At 31.7% G+C, this 15,398-nt stretch overlaps 2 protein-coding genes across 2 annotated transcripts; both read right to left on the bottom strand.

The window, feature by feature from the left end:
- Nucleotides 1-369: 369 nt before the first annotated feature.
- LOC122525400 lies at nt 370-1,594 on the bottom strand. The gene is made up of 4 exons (XM_043648170.1): nt 1,369-1,594; nt 1,011-1,201; nt 702-812; nt 370-635 (listed from the first exon to the last, which is right to left on the bottom strand). The coding sequence occupies exons 1-4, from the start codon at nt 1,543-1,545 to the stop codon at nt 497-499; spliced, it is 618 nt and encodes a 205-aa protein (XP_043504105.1). The 5' UTR covers nt 1,546-1,594; the 3' UTR covers nt 370-496.
- A 2,584-nt stretch (nt 1,595-4,178) lies between these two features.
- On the bottom strand, nt 4,179-13,241 carry LOC122525748. Its single transcript, XM_043648674.1, has 4 exons — nt 13,059-13,241; nt 9,700-9,884; nt 6,119-6,235; nt 4,179-4,287 (listed from the first exon to the last, which is right to left on the bottom strand). Exons 1-4 carry the CDS (start codon nt 13,239-13,241, stop codon nt 4,179-4,181), a joined length of 594 nt encoding a protein of 197 aa, XP_043504609.1.
- Nucleotides 13,242-15,398: the final 2,157 nt, after the last annotated feature.

The raw sequence follows: 15,398 nt of genomic DNA, 5'->3' as shown, positions 1-15,398 counted from the left end.
GGAACGAATGAACGAACGAAAGAAAGAAAGAGGGAGAGAGACAGAAAATGAGAACAGACGAATCAATGACGTATAATACAAGTATACATTTATTATATATAATGTAAAAAATAAACAAACCTTTATATATTTATATATGTTCAATTAATTAGAATTTTCATTTTATACATAAGAAACGTACTAATATAAAATTCATATAAGTTCTTTCACAATGATAGGTACAAAATTTTTGAAAAATATTTTATATAAAATAGATTTTGTTGTACATTTTGAAACTTTCATCGCATGCTCTTTATAAAATATTCATCTTTTATAATAGTAACGATAGCAAGCTAACTTTATTTTCAAGATAATAATTTGTTCAAATAAAATTCACGATTAAACGTATCGTAATAAAATTATTATAATTCTTGTTAGATAAAAATAATGTATTCATTCGTGTAACACTTGCCGTGTTGAAACAAATGAACGTTTAATCGAAAAGACATTTTTCTTTTTATATGACAATCCCGGAGTACAAGCAATATAATAATAATTGTAGAAAAGAAAATGGACAAGGATACTCGAGATTACAATCAGTTCCTTTTCGGTAAGCCAAATCGTAATAATCAGTATCTTCAACGTCTTCGGAATTGCTGTAACGAGATTTTCATTAAAAACTAATCGAAATGAAACGAAGAAGCCAGGCATAAAAAGCGTACCCGAGGATTACTTTCAACGCTTTTTCCACCAACGACAAGCCCGGTTGATTCAGAATCGTAGCAGCCTCGCAAATAGTTCTAAGAACGCATTGACGTCCAGGTAGATTTTGACTGAAAAGAGTTATTTATCCCTTTTCATGTGCTAACGCTTTTCATCCTTAATTTCGTTTTCTTTTCTTTTCTTTTCTTTTTATTCTTTACGAGTTTAAAACGTTCCCGAGAAGAGATTAAATTAAAATTTGATTATATAAATGAAAATAATACATTCTAAAGGGTCTTTCAGTTATATTGGTATATAAAAAATAGTACCTGTTTAATGCCATTTCAAAATTATTATAAATTTCACGTCTATGGCGTCGTTTTATTAGCCACGGTTTTCTATTGAAATTCTTTCGAAAATTTTCTTCGCTCGGTATCGGCCATATTACGTCAAACTCATAAATCAAATTCCAATTTGGTGGTTCTTTAACCATAATAGCTTTCAACATAGCCAAAGTTGTCTGAAAATAAAAAATACAAAATATATATATATAAATTATTCGAATAAAATGAGAAAATAATTAATGACATTGTACGAATTCGTTGTTTAAGCTCTTAAACTGTCCAATCAAATTCTATCACATATTGATTCGAACTTCGAACCGATAGATCTGATAGGAAGACTTACCACGAATGCGCTACCCTTTGGAAATACGAGGGATGATCGTCTTCTTCTGACTAAGCTCTCCTCCGAACTTTGGCCTCTGACAGCAAAGTCAGTGTTATTACGGTGACACACGGATACCCCAAGAACAATGTTTGCTACCTCGATTAGAATCAAAATGAACAAGAAGGATGCCCTCATTTCTTCACCAAACGATTTCAACCCTTGTCTAGTTTCTTTTTTTCAATCACCAAATTGTTTCACCTCGAATTTCCTCCCTTACGCTATTATTTTATATCGAACAATTAAATTATTTTACCAGCACAAAATTATTTCTTTTCGTTGGCTATATTTTTTGGTCTGGAAAGACAAAATGTTGTGGTAAAAAAAAAGAAAAGTTTCGTTCTTTTTATATTTTATTCTCAGATATTCTTCGTAGTTGAAATCCAATCACCATGACAAAATTTAAAAACTCAAAGAATTCGAAACGGTATCGCTAGTTTTTCCCTACGTATCACGAAGACACGCCACGTGTGTTTGATGTACGAGTTATCGTTCCGGACTGCTGGAACACGATCATCTCTGCTACATTCTCGCTTCTTTTTCGACTCGCTCAAGGCGAGCAAGAAACCTTGAAAAATGTGAAAAAATGAAGCATGGTGTGTCCTTGACTTTCCAATGATATCATCGTTACTCGTTATTTCTTTCTTTTCTCAACATTTATTTTTCTTGCCAAACTTATTCTTTTTCTGTTTTTTTTTTTTTATCTTCGATTGCATCTCAAGGATCGACATATTTAATATTATTATATAAGAACAACTTAATGGATTAAATATTGTATCTATATTTATTATAATTAAGACAAAAATATGTAGGCAGACAAAGTAATTAAAATCAAAGTTCATTATCGATTGATTTTGTTGTTAAAGTATTATATATGTATAGTTTAAATATTATTTAAAGTTCGTTGACGTAAATGAACATTCAAGCTTCTTCTATTTCTTAACATTTATACCAAGCACGTGCGTGGGTCCTCGTAAAACAGTCTACTTTGAACTTCGAATTATCGCCAAACGATATACAAAAAATTATAACCCAACGTTGTATACCTATACTTCTTACACGAAACTTCTACGCTTTTTTTAGAGCCTTCGCGAACATCTTTTTATCTCATAAAAAGCTTTTGCAAGAACAAGGAGAAGCTAATTTTCCTCACTTTAATTGCAATCAATTCTAATTAATTTGCTCGTTCATTTTATCGTACACGTAATTACCGGAACAAATAAATTTCTTTCTTTTTTTTCTTTTTTCTTTCTTTCTTATTTTCAATTTTAATTACAAATTCGATCACATTAACAAGAACTCATTTAACTTTATTCCATCGTTACTTTCTTTAAATATTTAATTACTATGGGATATACGTTACATTTTAATCTATAATACGTATTAACTATTATATTAAGCAAGTAATTAAAATATTATTGGAAAAAAAGTTTAATAAATTATTAATGACATAATGGGGAAATAAAAATATTAGATATTGTTGTTGTTTCAATTGAACGGTATTATAACAATAATTCATATTACTGGAATAATATACCCTACCATCTTCGCTGGATGTATAGCTTTCCGGAGTTTGTCATCGAGCACGTGTATTTTCATTGGATATGTTCGTACACGCACGGAAACACACACACGCGTACACATGCACATATATATAATCGCGTATTGGTACACACATTTACATTATACGCATAGCGTGTAACCAGGAATGTGCGATACATTGACATAGACGCATTTGGTATAATACAATTCCAATTGCTAGAGATCGTCAATTGGGAATCAGGTTTGTATCGCACGTCATTAACAGAAGTACTTGTCAATTCCCAAATCGCGTTAGAATTTCCTTATTTAGATTTCATTGAAACACATTGAAAACATCTCGTATTTGCAAAATATATTATATTATTATATAAATCGTGGATAATTATATTTGTGTGTTAACAAACAAACAAAAAAGGAAAGAAAATAATCTAAGCTTTACTTAATTTATAAAATACATCAATTAGTAGAATTTTTCTAGAACGTATTCTAAAGAAATTTGTTGAACGTAAAATGTATAATGTACAGGGGAGGGGGGGGTCAAACGATAAACGTATGGGTAAGATATCATAGGAAATAGAGCATAGCTTTGGGCGAGAAAGTACACACATAACGTAGAGATACTCGAGCACTCAGACGATACGCAATAAAAAGTGCATTAAGCTCTGACAGCATGAATGTTTATTATACGGTTCAACGAGCACGTACCAGGTACACGTACTCTGGGAGTTCTATGTGTCTGCTATTCCGAATACTGTATATTCCTATAGATAAAAGTATAGAAAGAAATATCTAAGTTATTAATCAATAAAATACTACTATTACTTTTTTCCTCATCATTTTAATCCTATTTAATCATGTTATCGCTATAAATACACGCACATATAATATTTGAAAATAATCGCGAATGAATGTCTTTTAGGTTGGTTAATTTCGTTAATTAGATGCCAAGTTTAGATGAAGTGGGGTAGGTGAAAGAGAGACAAAGAGAGACAGAGAGAGACAGAGAGAGAGAGAGAGTAAGAGAGAGAGAGAGAGAGAGAGAGAGAGATGTGGCATGTACTACCAAGCCGCACAAACGCAGCATTAACTAAAGCGGTTTCCAAGCTCTTCTAGGAAGTCCAACAGAGTTAATGCCCGAATGCCCCCTGGAAAGTGATTTTCCGGAAAGTAAACTTATCGATGTGTGTAGAGTATAGAGAACAAGTTAATAGGACTCATCCGTTTTGTTATCAAAAGACATCTGGACATTTAGCGACAAATTCGTCGCAATTATTTTTATCGTTATAAACCTTTTCGTATTCTGTCATTGGATCGAGCTCGTAAAATCCATCGGGTAATCTGTAATTGAATGAATTCGTTATTTATTTTTTATCATTTCGTAATGATATTATTTGATTTAATATGTGATTTATACCATTAATATTTAAATGATTATTATAAATTCTTGCGGTTTATATTTACCTTATAAAATACGAATATTATATTTATTTACATATTTTTCATACATATAGATATCTTTTACATTAAATATTTACATTAATATACATATTTTTCGTTGAATGCTGAAGAACCTTATACGAACAAATTTGTGAAAATTCAAATAGATATTATTAATATTATTATTATTATTATTATTACTAATATCATTTATATTATAAAGAAGAATTTTCCTTTTAATTTGAAAAGTAAATAATTGAACTTGTTGTTATGTTACAAATAAAAAAGGGGAAAAAAAACACAAATAAATTAGAAAAATATAATAGCGTAACAATAAGTAAATAATTAGAGTAGTATTTTCGGTTGTTAAATATTTGAAGGAAGAGAAAAGAGAGATGAAAAATAAATTGGTTAGACGTGGTACGCCTACGTAGAAAGTTCTTCCACCTTCTGGGAAATCCGAAAAGAGATGGAACGTTAAGGAAACGTAAATACAAGCCAAGATTCTTGCCTACTTTAGATAAGGAAGCTAGAGAAGTCCTTGTCAGTGTCGAAATTGGTTCAGCGTGTTTAACACTTGAGATCTATCGTTTGAAGGAACGAATTACTCACGGGAATTATACTACCAACTTCGATAAGAAGTTTCTATTGAAAACGAGTCGAGCAGGCTCTCGTTAATCGATTCTCGGATTTCTCTCGAATAGACTAGAATATATATTATAATATTATATTTGAAATTACGAATCACACACACACACATACTAATGCTGCTATATCTCAATTATTTAAATTTTATTAAAATTAGGAAACAAAAACAATGTCTTCTCAAAAAGTGACCGGAATCAAGCTCGAACTATTGGATTTTGTATCATTGTAAACTTTTTCAAATGTAACTTTCGTAGATACAACTTCCGGTATCGATAACACTTATTGATATTTCCTCTTTCTATTTAATTTTTCTTTTTCTTTCTTTCTTTCTTTCCTTCTTTTTATTGTGTTTTTATTTATTTATTGAAGCACAACTTCGAAGAACTTGGCTTTCAAAACTACGTTGAAAGTTACCAAGAGAAATTTTCGTTCTTGCGAAAAATATCAAAAAGAAAAAAAAAGTATAAAAGTATAAAATGGTCTTTGAATTTTAGAATAATTGTAAGAGTTTAAGTAAAATAACTTTTCGTTTGGATATTAATTTCATTTTAATGACTTTAAAATACCTGGCAAGTTGAATTTATCAAATTCGATCGTTAAAGATCATTTAAAAGGCCTCGGATTTTAAATATGAATAAAAATCGTGTTTTAATAAACCATTGAACAAAAAAATACGTAATTACTTTCCGATCGATCCAATAAATTGGAGATTTCTTCTAAGTTTCTATATCCTCGAGCATTTTAATATTCTTTTGTGACGTAATTTACATTAACATCTTATTCATCGGTATACGCGTCCTTTGAAACTCTTCAGATAAAAATAATTTCTAATTTATATTCTCGGAGAATATATGTATGGAAAAAATATTTAAATGAATATATCTATATGATTATGCGAGTATATACGTAAGTGTCATGTTTCTAAAATCTTCTATTTGGGATTCTCGAAATTTTTCTTTCGTTTACAATTACATACGTCAAGTAGAAATAAATTTCATTTTGTCGTGATATGATTAATTGTAAATTATTTGCAAGATCACAGAGTTATTAAACATTATTAATGATATTGTAGATGAATACTTACGTGAATATGGCGTGTAAAATTTCTTCAAGGAATGTACCCTTGCCAATTAGTTTACTATCCCTTTTAGCAGCTTTGCAAATTGCTTTGAGAACGCAAGCCTTGCCATCTTTACCTTGACTATAAACGAATAAACAAAAAAAAGAAAAGTTATGTTACTATTCTAAGTTAAATATAGTTTATGTATAATAACCATGAAAAGCATTGAACGAATTTATTTGACCGAAAAATTAACCAAAAAATATGACTAAACTTGTTTATTCTCACAGAAACTAGGTTACTTTATAAAGAGAACTACTTCTTAGGTAAACTTAGACGTTGTCATTTTCACGTGAGATGAAAGAACAAAATCAAATAAGATTGCTTATATTCTCGAAGGTATTAAGGACGAAGGGAACTCGCTTCTCGTTAACCCCAAAAGGAAGGAAGGAAGGAAGGAAGGGGGAAGGGGGGAAGGGTGGAAGGGAGGAAGGAGTAGTCATACGACGTGACTTGCGATACACGTTAAATGGCACACAGAGTATATATATGTGCGTCTCTCTGTCCTCTCTCTATGTGTTCGAGAGAGAAAAGGAGAGGAGAGGAGAGGAGAGGAGAGGGTACGAGACGGTGTCGTTTGTAACTATCATCCTCGTTATCGGCCGTCAGTTTCGCCAAGAGAGTCAACGGTCTATTCATTAACTTGGCGATAATGCTGGCTAGAACGTTGATACCAGAATTCACACACAAACGCACACACCCACACACACGCACACAGTCTTTGTCTCACTTGGTAATGTCATTGCCACGAAATATTCTCTCAACCTCTTTAAGACCCTTGCTACGTTTTATTCGAACGAATCAAAATTCCAAGCAATCACTAAAAACCTATATTCCACAATTAATATTACAACAATAGTATAATGAATCTATTGTTTCTCGTATCTATAATTAATTATACGAGTTAAACACGAATTGATTCGAAAGTTAATCGTTTACGTGTTATAGTAATCAACAGTGCAATTAATGATTTTCTTGACAGAAGACGTAATCTGGTTTTAAGATGATAAAAAAAGAGAAGAAAAAAAGAAATGAAATTTCATTTGGTGACCTTTAAACCTCTTGCACATACAAACTCTTAGCTCTAACAAATCCTTCTCCATAAAGATAATATTGCAACAATAGTATAATGAATCTATTGTTTCTCGTATCTATAAATAATTATACGAGTTAAACACGAATTGATCTGAAAGTTAATCGTTTACGTGTTATAGTAATCAACAGTGCAATTAATGATTTTCTTGACAAAAGACGTAATCTGGTTTTAAGATGATAAAAAAGAGAAAAAAGAAAAGAAATGAAATTTCATTTGGTGACCTTTAAACCTCTTGCACATACAAACTCTTAGCTCTAACAAATCCTTCTCCATAAAGAGCACTCAAGTGCATTAATTGATCGATACGAGCATTCGAATAATGCCTCCTCTTGGCCATTGTCAAGGGTTCTTTTCATCCCTATCTTATTACTCTCCCTTTTCTCCCTGTAACCCTTTTGCCTCTTTACTTCTCCCTTTTTCCAATATCTTCGACAACTTGGCCCAAAAAATATCTAGATAGATTGAGGAGAAATAAAGGTAGGATTTTCGTGAAAAAACAACAAAGTCGGAACCTTCGCGAGCTTTTTATACACCCCCAACGAACCCCCTTCCCCTTTACTCCATTCTTTTTTTTCTCATTCTTTCTCATTTTATGCAGGCAGATCCTTGATAGTTCGCCCTCACCCAGCAAAGCATCCTTGTTCGAGCTGGAAAAGCACAATGGCTCAGAGAAGTTGACCTTTCGCTTTTCGATTCACCTTTGCTTCGTTTCATTCTCGCAGTGAAAGCTCAGAAGAAGAAGAAGAAGAAGAAGAAGGAAGAGATGACACCTTTCGAAACTTGGCAAATCGTGACGTTGTTGAACTCACGAGAAAAAGAAAATACAACAAAGGGGTTAAACAACTGGCAAAAAAAAACCAAAATGCTTTTCCTTTCTATTTTTTTTTTCTTATCTCTTTTCTTGTTCTTGTTTCTCCTCTTTTTTTATTTTTCATTCGCAAGTTCGACACTCGTTAAACTACGATACCACGAACCCTTTCGAACTAACGGAGAGACCGCGTGTTTATTTTATTTCATTTTATTTATATATATATGGGGTTTTTTTTCTTTTGGTTTTATTTTAAGCGGCATCGTCGTTTGAAAATTTCGATTTCATTGCTGAATTTCTTCTCATCATTATAAGTTCTCGAATAATACTCTGCTGATTTTAGCATCAATATCACCGTGGGATTATTTTCTTTTCGTCGACTCGTTTCTTTCCCAACTCACTCACTCCTCCTCCCTTTTCATCGAATTTATTGGAAAATTAGAAAGAGACAGACTATTTTTACGATTCAAGGATATCCTATTATTAATGTTCGATTATTATTAATTGATTGACGAGGAAAATCTGAAGGGGTATCATTTTTACGAAAAAAGAATAAAGAAAAAAGAAAAATAGGAATGTGAAATTCGACAAATCGTTTCTTTCATCTCGTATTTTATTTTTAAACGAATTGATCGATTTATCGTAAAAGGAAAAAACAAAATAAACGTCCGATTCTGTTCTTTCAATATAATTCGTTGACATCTTCCTTTTTCCATATCGTAATACATTCGTATCATTGGATAATTGCCACCACCCTGTTATTATTTTCCATGCATAGGAAATATTCTCCCATGGTGGCAGACATATTACGAAATGGCAAACCGCTTTTTTTTATAGCTGCGTATTTTTTTGTCTGTTTATTTGTTTGTGAACGTTCGTTTGTTCTCTTTCAAGTCAACTTTGCAAACACGTACGTGTATTAAACTATTCGCTTATATTTGCATATAACGTGTAATGCAAATAAAGAAAAGCGCCGAGGCATTATGACAGAACATTTCCTTCGTGAAATACAAATACAAATATTTACCCATGCATACGCGATTTTTCTCATTCTTTTTACTTTTATTTATCTTTTTCCTCTTAATAATAGGAAAATAGAAAATACGAGTAAGAAATATGACGAGTAACTATGTTTGATCGAATTAACCTCTTAAACTATTCCTTCAAAACATCCACCACCCACCTTCCACTTCGACGTGCATTATCGAAATTTATAATGATCCTCAATTTTCCAACGAAATTCACTCGATAATATAAACGAAACGTATATATAACGATAATCGACATTATGATATTTCTTTTGAATTTTAATTATTATTGCAATTTCTTTCTCTTAATATCAATAATAAATTCGTGAATAAAAAGTGAACAATGGAAAAAAGAAAACAAAATGAAAAACTATCAGAAATAATATCAATTACATATTAAATACGTTTAACAATAATTTATATTTCCTGTTAGGATGTGATTGGATAATGAAATAATCGAAATTGCAATAAATTGTTCAATAATACGGACAATGGTAATAACACGCAGGTATCGAATAGACACGTGCATCGTTAAATTATTTCTCTCTCTCTCTTCTTTCTTTCTTTTTCTTTGTCGCCTTCCCTCATTCCCTGTGGTCTGTATGTCACTCACGTTTTCAGCATTAGTTCCACTTTGCGGTACAACTCCCTTCTGCTTCGACGATGATAAACCTCGGCAGGTTTCCTGTACAATACGGTATTTCTATGAGGAAGTTCCCATGCCAGTCCGGCCGTAACACCAACGGTAAACATTCCTTGAGGCTTCGAGTACGTGGCGATGGTCATACAGTATACCAACTGGACGTATATGTGTCATATGCAATTTCGAAATACATATATATATATATAATACATGTATAAAATACACAAATACGATTAGAAATAAAATCGATAAATACGAAATAATACATTAGATTGGTTAATAATTCTATGGGAGGGGGGGAGGCATAGATTGAAACGTTAATAAAACACGGTAAGAAACAGCAAAGTAATTTTATTGGCTCATTTTATCATCATTAAACAATCGTAATTTTAGCTGAAATATTTGAAAATATAATAATTGAATAAGAATGCATTCTCTATAGGGGGGGAGGCATAGATTCAAATGTTAATAAAACACGGTAAGAAACAGCAAAGTAATTTTATTGGTTCATTTTATTATCATTAAACAATCGTAATTTTAGCTGGAATATTTGAAAATATAATAATATTGAATAAGAATTCATTCGATCGAATTTATCGTGATGCGCTAATACGACATTAGTTGAGTGCATAATATGATATTTTATACGCGATTAGGATTCATGTGGTACTAATGTGAACAAATTTAATATTGATTATAAGGTCGATAGCGTTCATTTTCAATTTTGATATTAACAATTTGATAGAATTTCTATAATATTTATTGAATTTGTCAACACTAGTATTATAATATTATTTATTCTATGTTTCTTAATGTTAATTCACATTTTAATCATTGCCAATTATAAAAGATCCTTACAATATTTTTATTGTATTAATAATACAACCATTTTGAACCCCATTTGATTTCGAAATGTAAACTTGTATCGGTTATGTTTTCAATTTCGCAGTGAGTAAGAGTGAGAGAAGAAACAATGCCTATTAGAACTGCATTATTTTCAACAAACAATCTTACTTAGGTTGTAGCTCGAGCTACAAAGTCAATTTTGGTATTAACAATTTGATAGAATGTCTATAATATTTATTGAATTTTTCAACACCCGTATTATAATATTATTTATTCTATGTTTCTTAATGTTAATTCACATTTTAATCATTGCCAATTGTAAAAGATCCTTACACAATATTTTTATTGTATTAATAATACAAGCACTTTGAACCCCATTTGATTTCGAAATATAAACTTGTATCGGTTATGTTTTCAATTTCGCAGTGAGTAAGAGTGAGAGAAACAAATACCTATTAGAACTGCATTATTTTCAACAAACAATCTTACCTAGGTTGTAGCTCAAGCTACAAAGTTATTTACCTACATTCGAATCGATTGCTTGTCTTACGCGAAAAGTTTACTCGATATCCGAATCGTTTGAAATATTGAAACGAGATAGCACCAAAGGGAAAGTCTTTTCCCCGTTCGACGTTTCTCTTTCTCTATCATCTTTTCTTTCTCTCTCTCTCTCTCTCCCTCTCCTTCTTTCTTTTACTATTTCTTACTGTCTATCTATCTGTTTATCTACCTGCGTACCTCTGATTCTCTCTCTCTTTCCCTCTTTCTTTTGCTTTCTATTTCTTTTTCCTACAGTAAATCGTGAAATCCCTATAAAGTATGATTAAAGTTTAGTCTACTGACAATAGTGTAAGAGAAAGGATAATAAAGAAAAAAAATCGTTCATTTTTATTAGTCAATAACCTATCATACTTAACTTTGTTCATTAAAACGTTTAGTTATCCATATTCGCAGAGGTTAAATTAGATAATCAAAAGGGAACTTTGAAAAATGTTCTATTATCAAAGTTCCTCTTCTTATAGTGTAGATCTTGTAAAAAAGTTTCTTTATAAATTTTGCTTTTAACTACCCTGCTGTTTCTTACCTCCTAATACTCCCGTTTCCTTCGTTCTTTTAAACGAATAAACGTTATTATAAATATATTTTTAGATTCTTTTGTTTGTTTTTTTTTTTAAAGGGCTTCCAGTGCGGAGAATTTCGATAAAACGCGCTGGAAATGATTCTTTTATTTTCAAAAAAGAAAAAGAAGGAAACAAAAAAAAAGCAAATACGTAAATCTCTAATATAATATTTATATTTTCTATTTTAACTATTGTTCCTTCCTCCCCGATCTCTTTTTTTTTATTTTGTTTTCTCGTTAGCGATTAACTCGTCGACAGACGTTCAAATCTTTCTCATCCCATCATCCCTCTTTTACTCCAATCCAGACACAGTACCCGTGTGTATTCGAGTCTTTTACCGTCCCGACAACAACAAAAAAAAAGAACAGGAAAAACAAAAGGAAATAAAAAAACGCGATAATATCGCAATAAATCTCGCACGCAATATTGTAGTCTGTTATATTGCGTTACGTTGCGTTCTCGTGTATAAAAATATATATATATATTTTTTTTAAATATGTAAAATATATATTAAATATATGTGCCCATAATTATGAAAGTGGTCAAAGTCAAAATTAAAAAAAAACTAGTGTGTGTACTTATGTACGCACGTAAGAAGTTATACTTCTTTGCCGTACCAAAACGAATATAACCTCAATAACCTCAAAAATAACTTCAAAAAAAAACTTCAAAGAAAAAAAATAACTTAAAAAAGAAAAATAATTATTATTATATAAATATAAGAAAGAATAAAAAAAAGAAAAAGAAAATATCGAAGTATAGATATCAGTTCACATTAAATGTAAGGGAGATATATCGAATTACTTTGCCATGGCGTGGTTACAGCATTAGTTCTCGCTCGATCATTTAAGTAAAGCAGCGCTGAGTACGATTAGTATTTGGATGGATGACCCGCTTGAGAAAAAAAGGGGAAGAAGAAGAGAAGACAACTTCATGCCGTATACTTGAAATCGCTTTGCCGCGCGTCGTAAATACCGACAAACTTCAAGGTGTCGTTTTTCTAGAGGCTCGGAACAAAATCCACTCCCCATTACATTTTTCCCAACGCGCCAAAAGAAGTATAACTTCAAAAAAAAATAAGTTTATTAGTTATTTCACACCACATTATTTGAAACTAAATGAATTCAATGTAACTTTCACGATTTTTTTTTAAATGAACCATTAGATAGTATTTGTTATTTGAATATTATATAGAATTCATTTAATGTTCAAATGTAATCCTTTAAATATCTCGAAACAAGAAATATATGACTTAAACCACTTTCATAATTATGGGCACATATATATTTTGTTCAGGTTTAGTTATGAAACGATTCACGTACGTGGCAAATAAATTTGATTAGATAGTTTTGTCCATCTCACCTGAACGTTACTTCCCTGCGGAAATATCAGATACCTGGGATTATCGTCATCCACAATCCTTTTGGTTCTCGAGCAGGTGTCGTTCGAAAAACACTCGGATAATCCACTTTTAACGAGATGATTGAACAAAAGATAAAACACTAAGAAATGATGACAAGGTTGGATTACTCGACTCAACGACATCTCGGATACGCAATCCCATACGAAACAAAATGAACGCTCAAAGATACGATTTGCTTTGTACTTCCGTTCGAGCAAGTGTGCTAAATACTCTGTTTTTATTCTCTCTCTCTCTCTTTCTTTCTTGTTTAATAACGGTAAACGAGCACACGGCGAATACCGCGGTCATTTTTGCGCCAAATAATTGGAAACAACGGCGACCGTAACAAGCGAAAAAAATACTTAACTTTCGGTCGATATAACAGAAAAGATTGCGCGATGTTTTTTTTCTCCCTGTTCGAAATCATCTGAACCGAAAATGCTATTCGCAAACGAATAAAAAGATGAACGAAAATTAATTAAATTCTATTAAGGAAAAAAAAGAGGAAAAAATAAAAGGAAGGTGTATACTTTGTCGATAGAAAAATCATTAGGAAATTGTTTCGATTTAAAGTTAAAATTCAAATAAATTCTACGATAACGGGATGGTAAAGAAATTGGTCGAAACGTAAAACGAATAAGCGTGTCCGAATATTTGTCGAAAATATTTGCGATAACAGATTGACACATTGGTTTCGATCCCAATGTTTGATCATCGTTCTCAACGTGGATAACAATTGCAAAACCTCCACCGGTCACGTACGGAGAGAAATTTGTCTATACTTTTTTTTATTTTTGTTTTGTTTTTAACGATAATAACGGAATGTAACATGTACACGTGAATGTATTTATTCGAAAAGAAAGAAAAAGAAATTATACGAAGAGAAGACGAAGAATCGGGATTGTCTTACGCGTATTTGTTTGGAGATCATGTTTTTGATAACAATAGTATACGATCATTTACCGTTTTAATGATATTTTATAAAGAAAAAAAAATAAAAAAAGAAAATAAAAATAATAATAATAATAATAATACAATGGTTCGATAAGAGTAATCGATAATCGTGTTAGATTAAATTCGTTACCGAGTGTATTATTACTATAGTTCATCGATACCTACCACCGATATCATTACTATTATTATTATAGTAGAGAATAAAGCATTAAACAGAAGCTTATGCTTTTACTCTATATTTCAACGTATTTTATATTAACGACGACGCTTTAATGTCGACCAATATGGATCGAACTAGTAAAAGAGAGATAAAGAGAGAGTGAGAGAGAGAGAGAAAGAGAGAGAAAGAGAAGAGGAATACACCGTGAGAGAGAATAGTTTCTCGATTTCCGCGCTTACGCTCGTGATTTTAGCGGTAAAGCGATCCTAAACAATGATTTAACATCCATTAAGGCTGAGAGAAATCGCACGGGGGTATAAACGGACTATTAAGTATGTTAACACCAACCAGCCCTCTTCTCAACCTGCCATTCCCGTACCCGCACCCCTACCCCCACCCCCTCCTCCAATATTCCTGTCGTTGTTGTCCCAACAACAAACACACGCACTCGCGCGCGGATGGAATTCGCATAAACGAATCGGCGGTGGGTGCTTTCAAAAGCGTATGAATATTAATTTAAACCCCCTATACTCTTGTATCGCATCAAATACGATTTATGGCGGTTTATTGCACGGTTAACAAGATCGATATTCTCTCTCTTTCTCTCTCTCTCACTCTCTCCCTTTCTTTCTTCTTCTCTTCTCCGATGTTTCCAATTAATGAAATACACGTATTTAGATGAAATTTGAATGGATAAAAAAAATCATATTTCGTAATCCTGACGTAATGTAATCATTATTTTCTTAGCTCGTTAAATAATTCACGTCCGTTGGTTACGTTGATTTTTAAAAAAAAGAAAAAAGAAGAAGAGAAAAAAAGGAAAAAGGAAACAGAAACCATTTAGCGCAGGCGATACACCGATTGCATAATTTTCCCAAATTAGCATCCCTCCGGTAATTCAATTTGTAGGGATACGCGCGTTACGATTTTTGAAATATTTTCTCTACTCGCACGGACTCGAATTTAAGCGCGATCTTTATGGATTATAGCCAAGAGCCTGGTTCAATCATAGAATTCCGATCTGCAGTAATTAAAAAAAAAAAGAAAATACAAATAATAATAATAATAATAATAATAATAATAATAATAATAATAATTTAAATGAAAAATTTAAGAGAGTAAAAATAAGTACAAATTTTGCTTGCAATATTCGAAACTGGATAAAACACTTTTTCGCGCAATTACT

This window comes from Polistes fuscatus, unplaced genomic scaffold (genome assembly GCF_010416935.1).
Source record: "Polistes fuscatus isolate 324 unplaced genomic scaffold, CU_Pfus_HIC Scaffold9, whole genome shotgun sequence".
Lineage (NCBI taxonomy): Eukaryota > Metazoa > Arthropoda > Insecta > Hymenoptera > Vespidae > Polistes > Polistes fuscatus.
The sequence above is the reverse complement of the archived record's forward strand: the minus strand, read 5'-3'. Positions and strand labels throughout refer to the sequence as shown.

Excerpts from the sequence above, each read along its gene's own strand:
- LOC122525748 (XM_043648674.1), bottom strand. The coding sequence starts at position 13,241 with ATGTCGTTGAGTCGAGTAATCCAACCTTGTCATCATTTCTTAGTGTTT. Across the intron at positions 9,885-13,058 it reads CGCAGGGAAGTAACGTTCAG|TTGGTATACTGTATGACCAT; the intron begins GTGAGATGGACA and ends ATATACGTCCAG. Across the intron at positions 4,288-6,118 it reads ATTTTACACGCCATATTCAC|ATTACCCGATGGATTTTACG; the intron begins GTAAGTATTCAT and ends ATTCAATTACAG.
- LOC122525400 (XM_043648170.1), bottom strand. The coding sequence starts at position 1,545 with ATGAGGGCATCCTTCTTGTTCATTTTGATTCTAATCGAGGTAGCAAAC. Across the intron at positions 813-1,010 it reads TTTGAAATGGCATTAAACAG|TCAAAATCTACCTGGACGTC; the intron begins GTACTATTTTTT and ends AACTCTTTTCAG. Across the intron at positions 636-701 it reads GCGTTGAAAGTAATCCTCGG|CAATTCCGAAGACGTTGAAG; the intron begins GTACGCTTTTTA and ends ATCTCGTTACAG.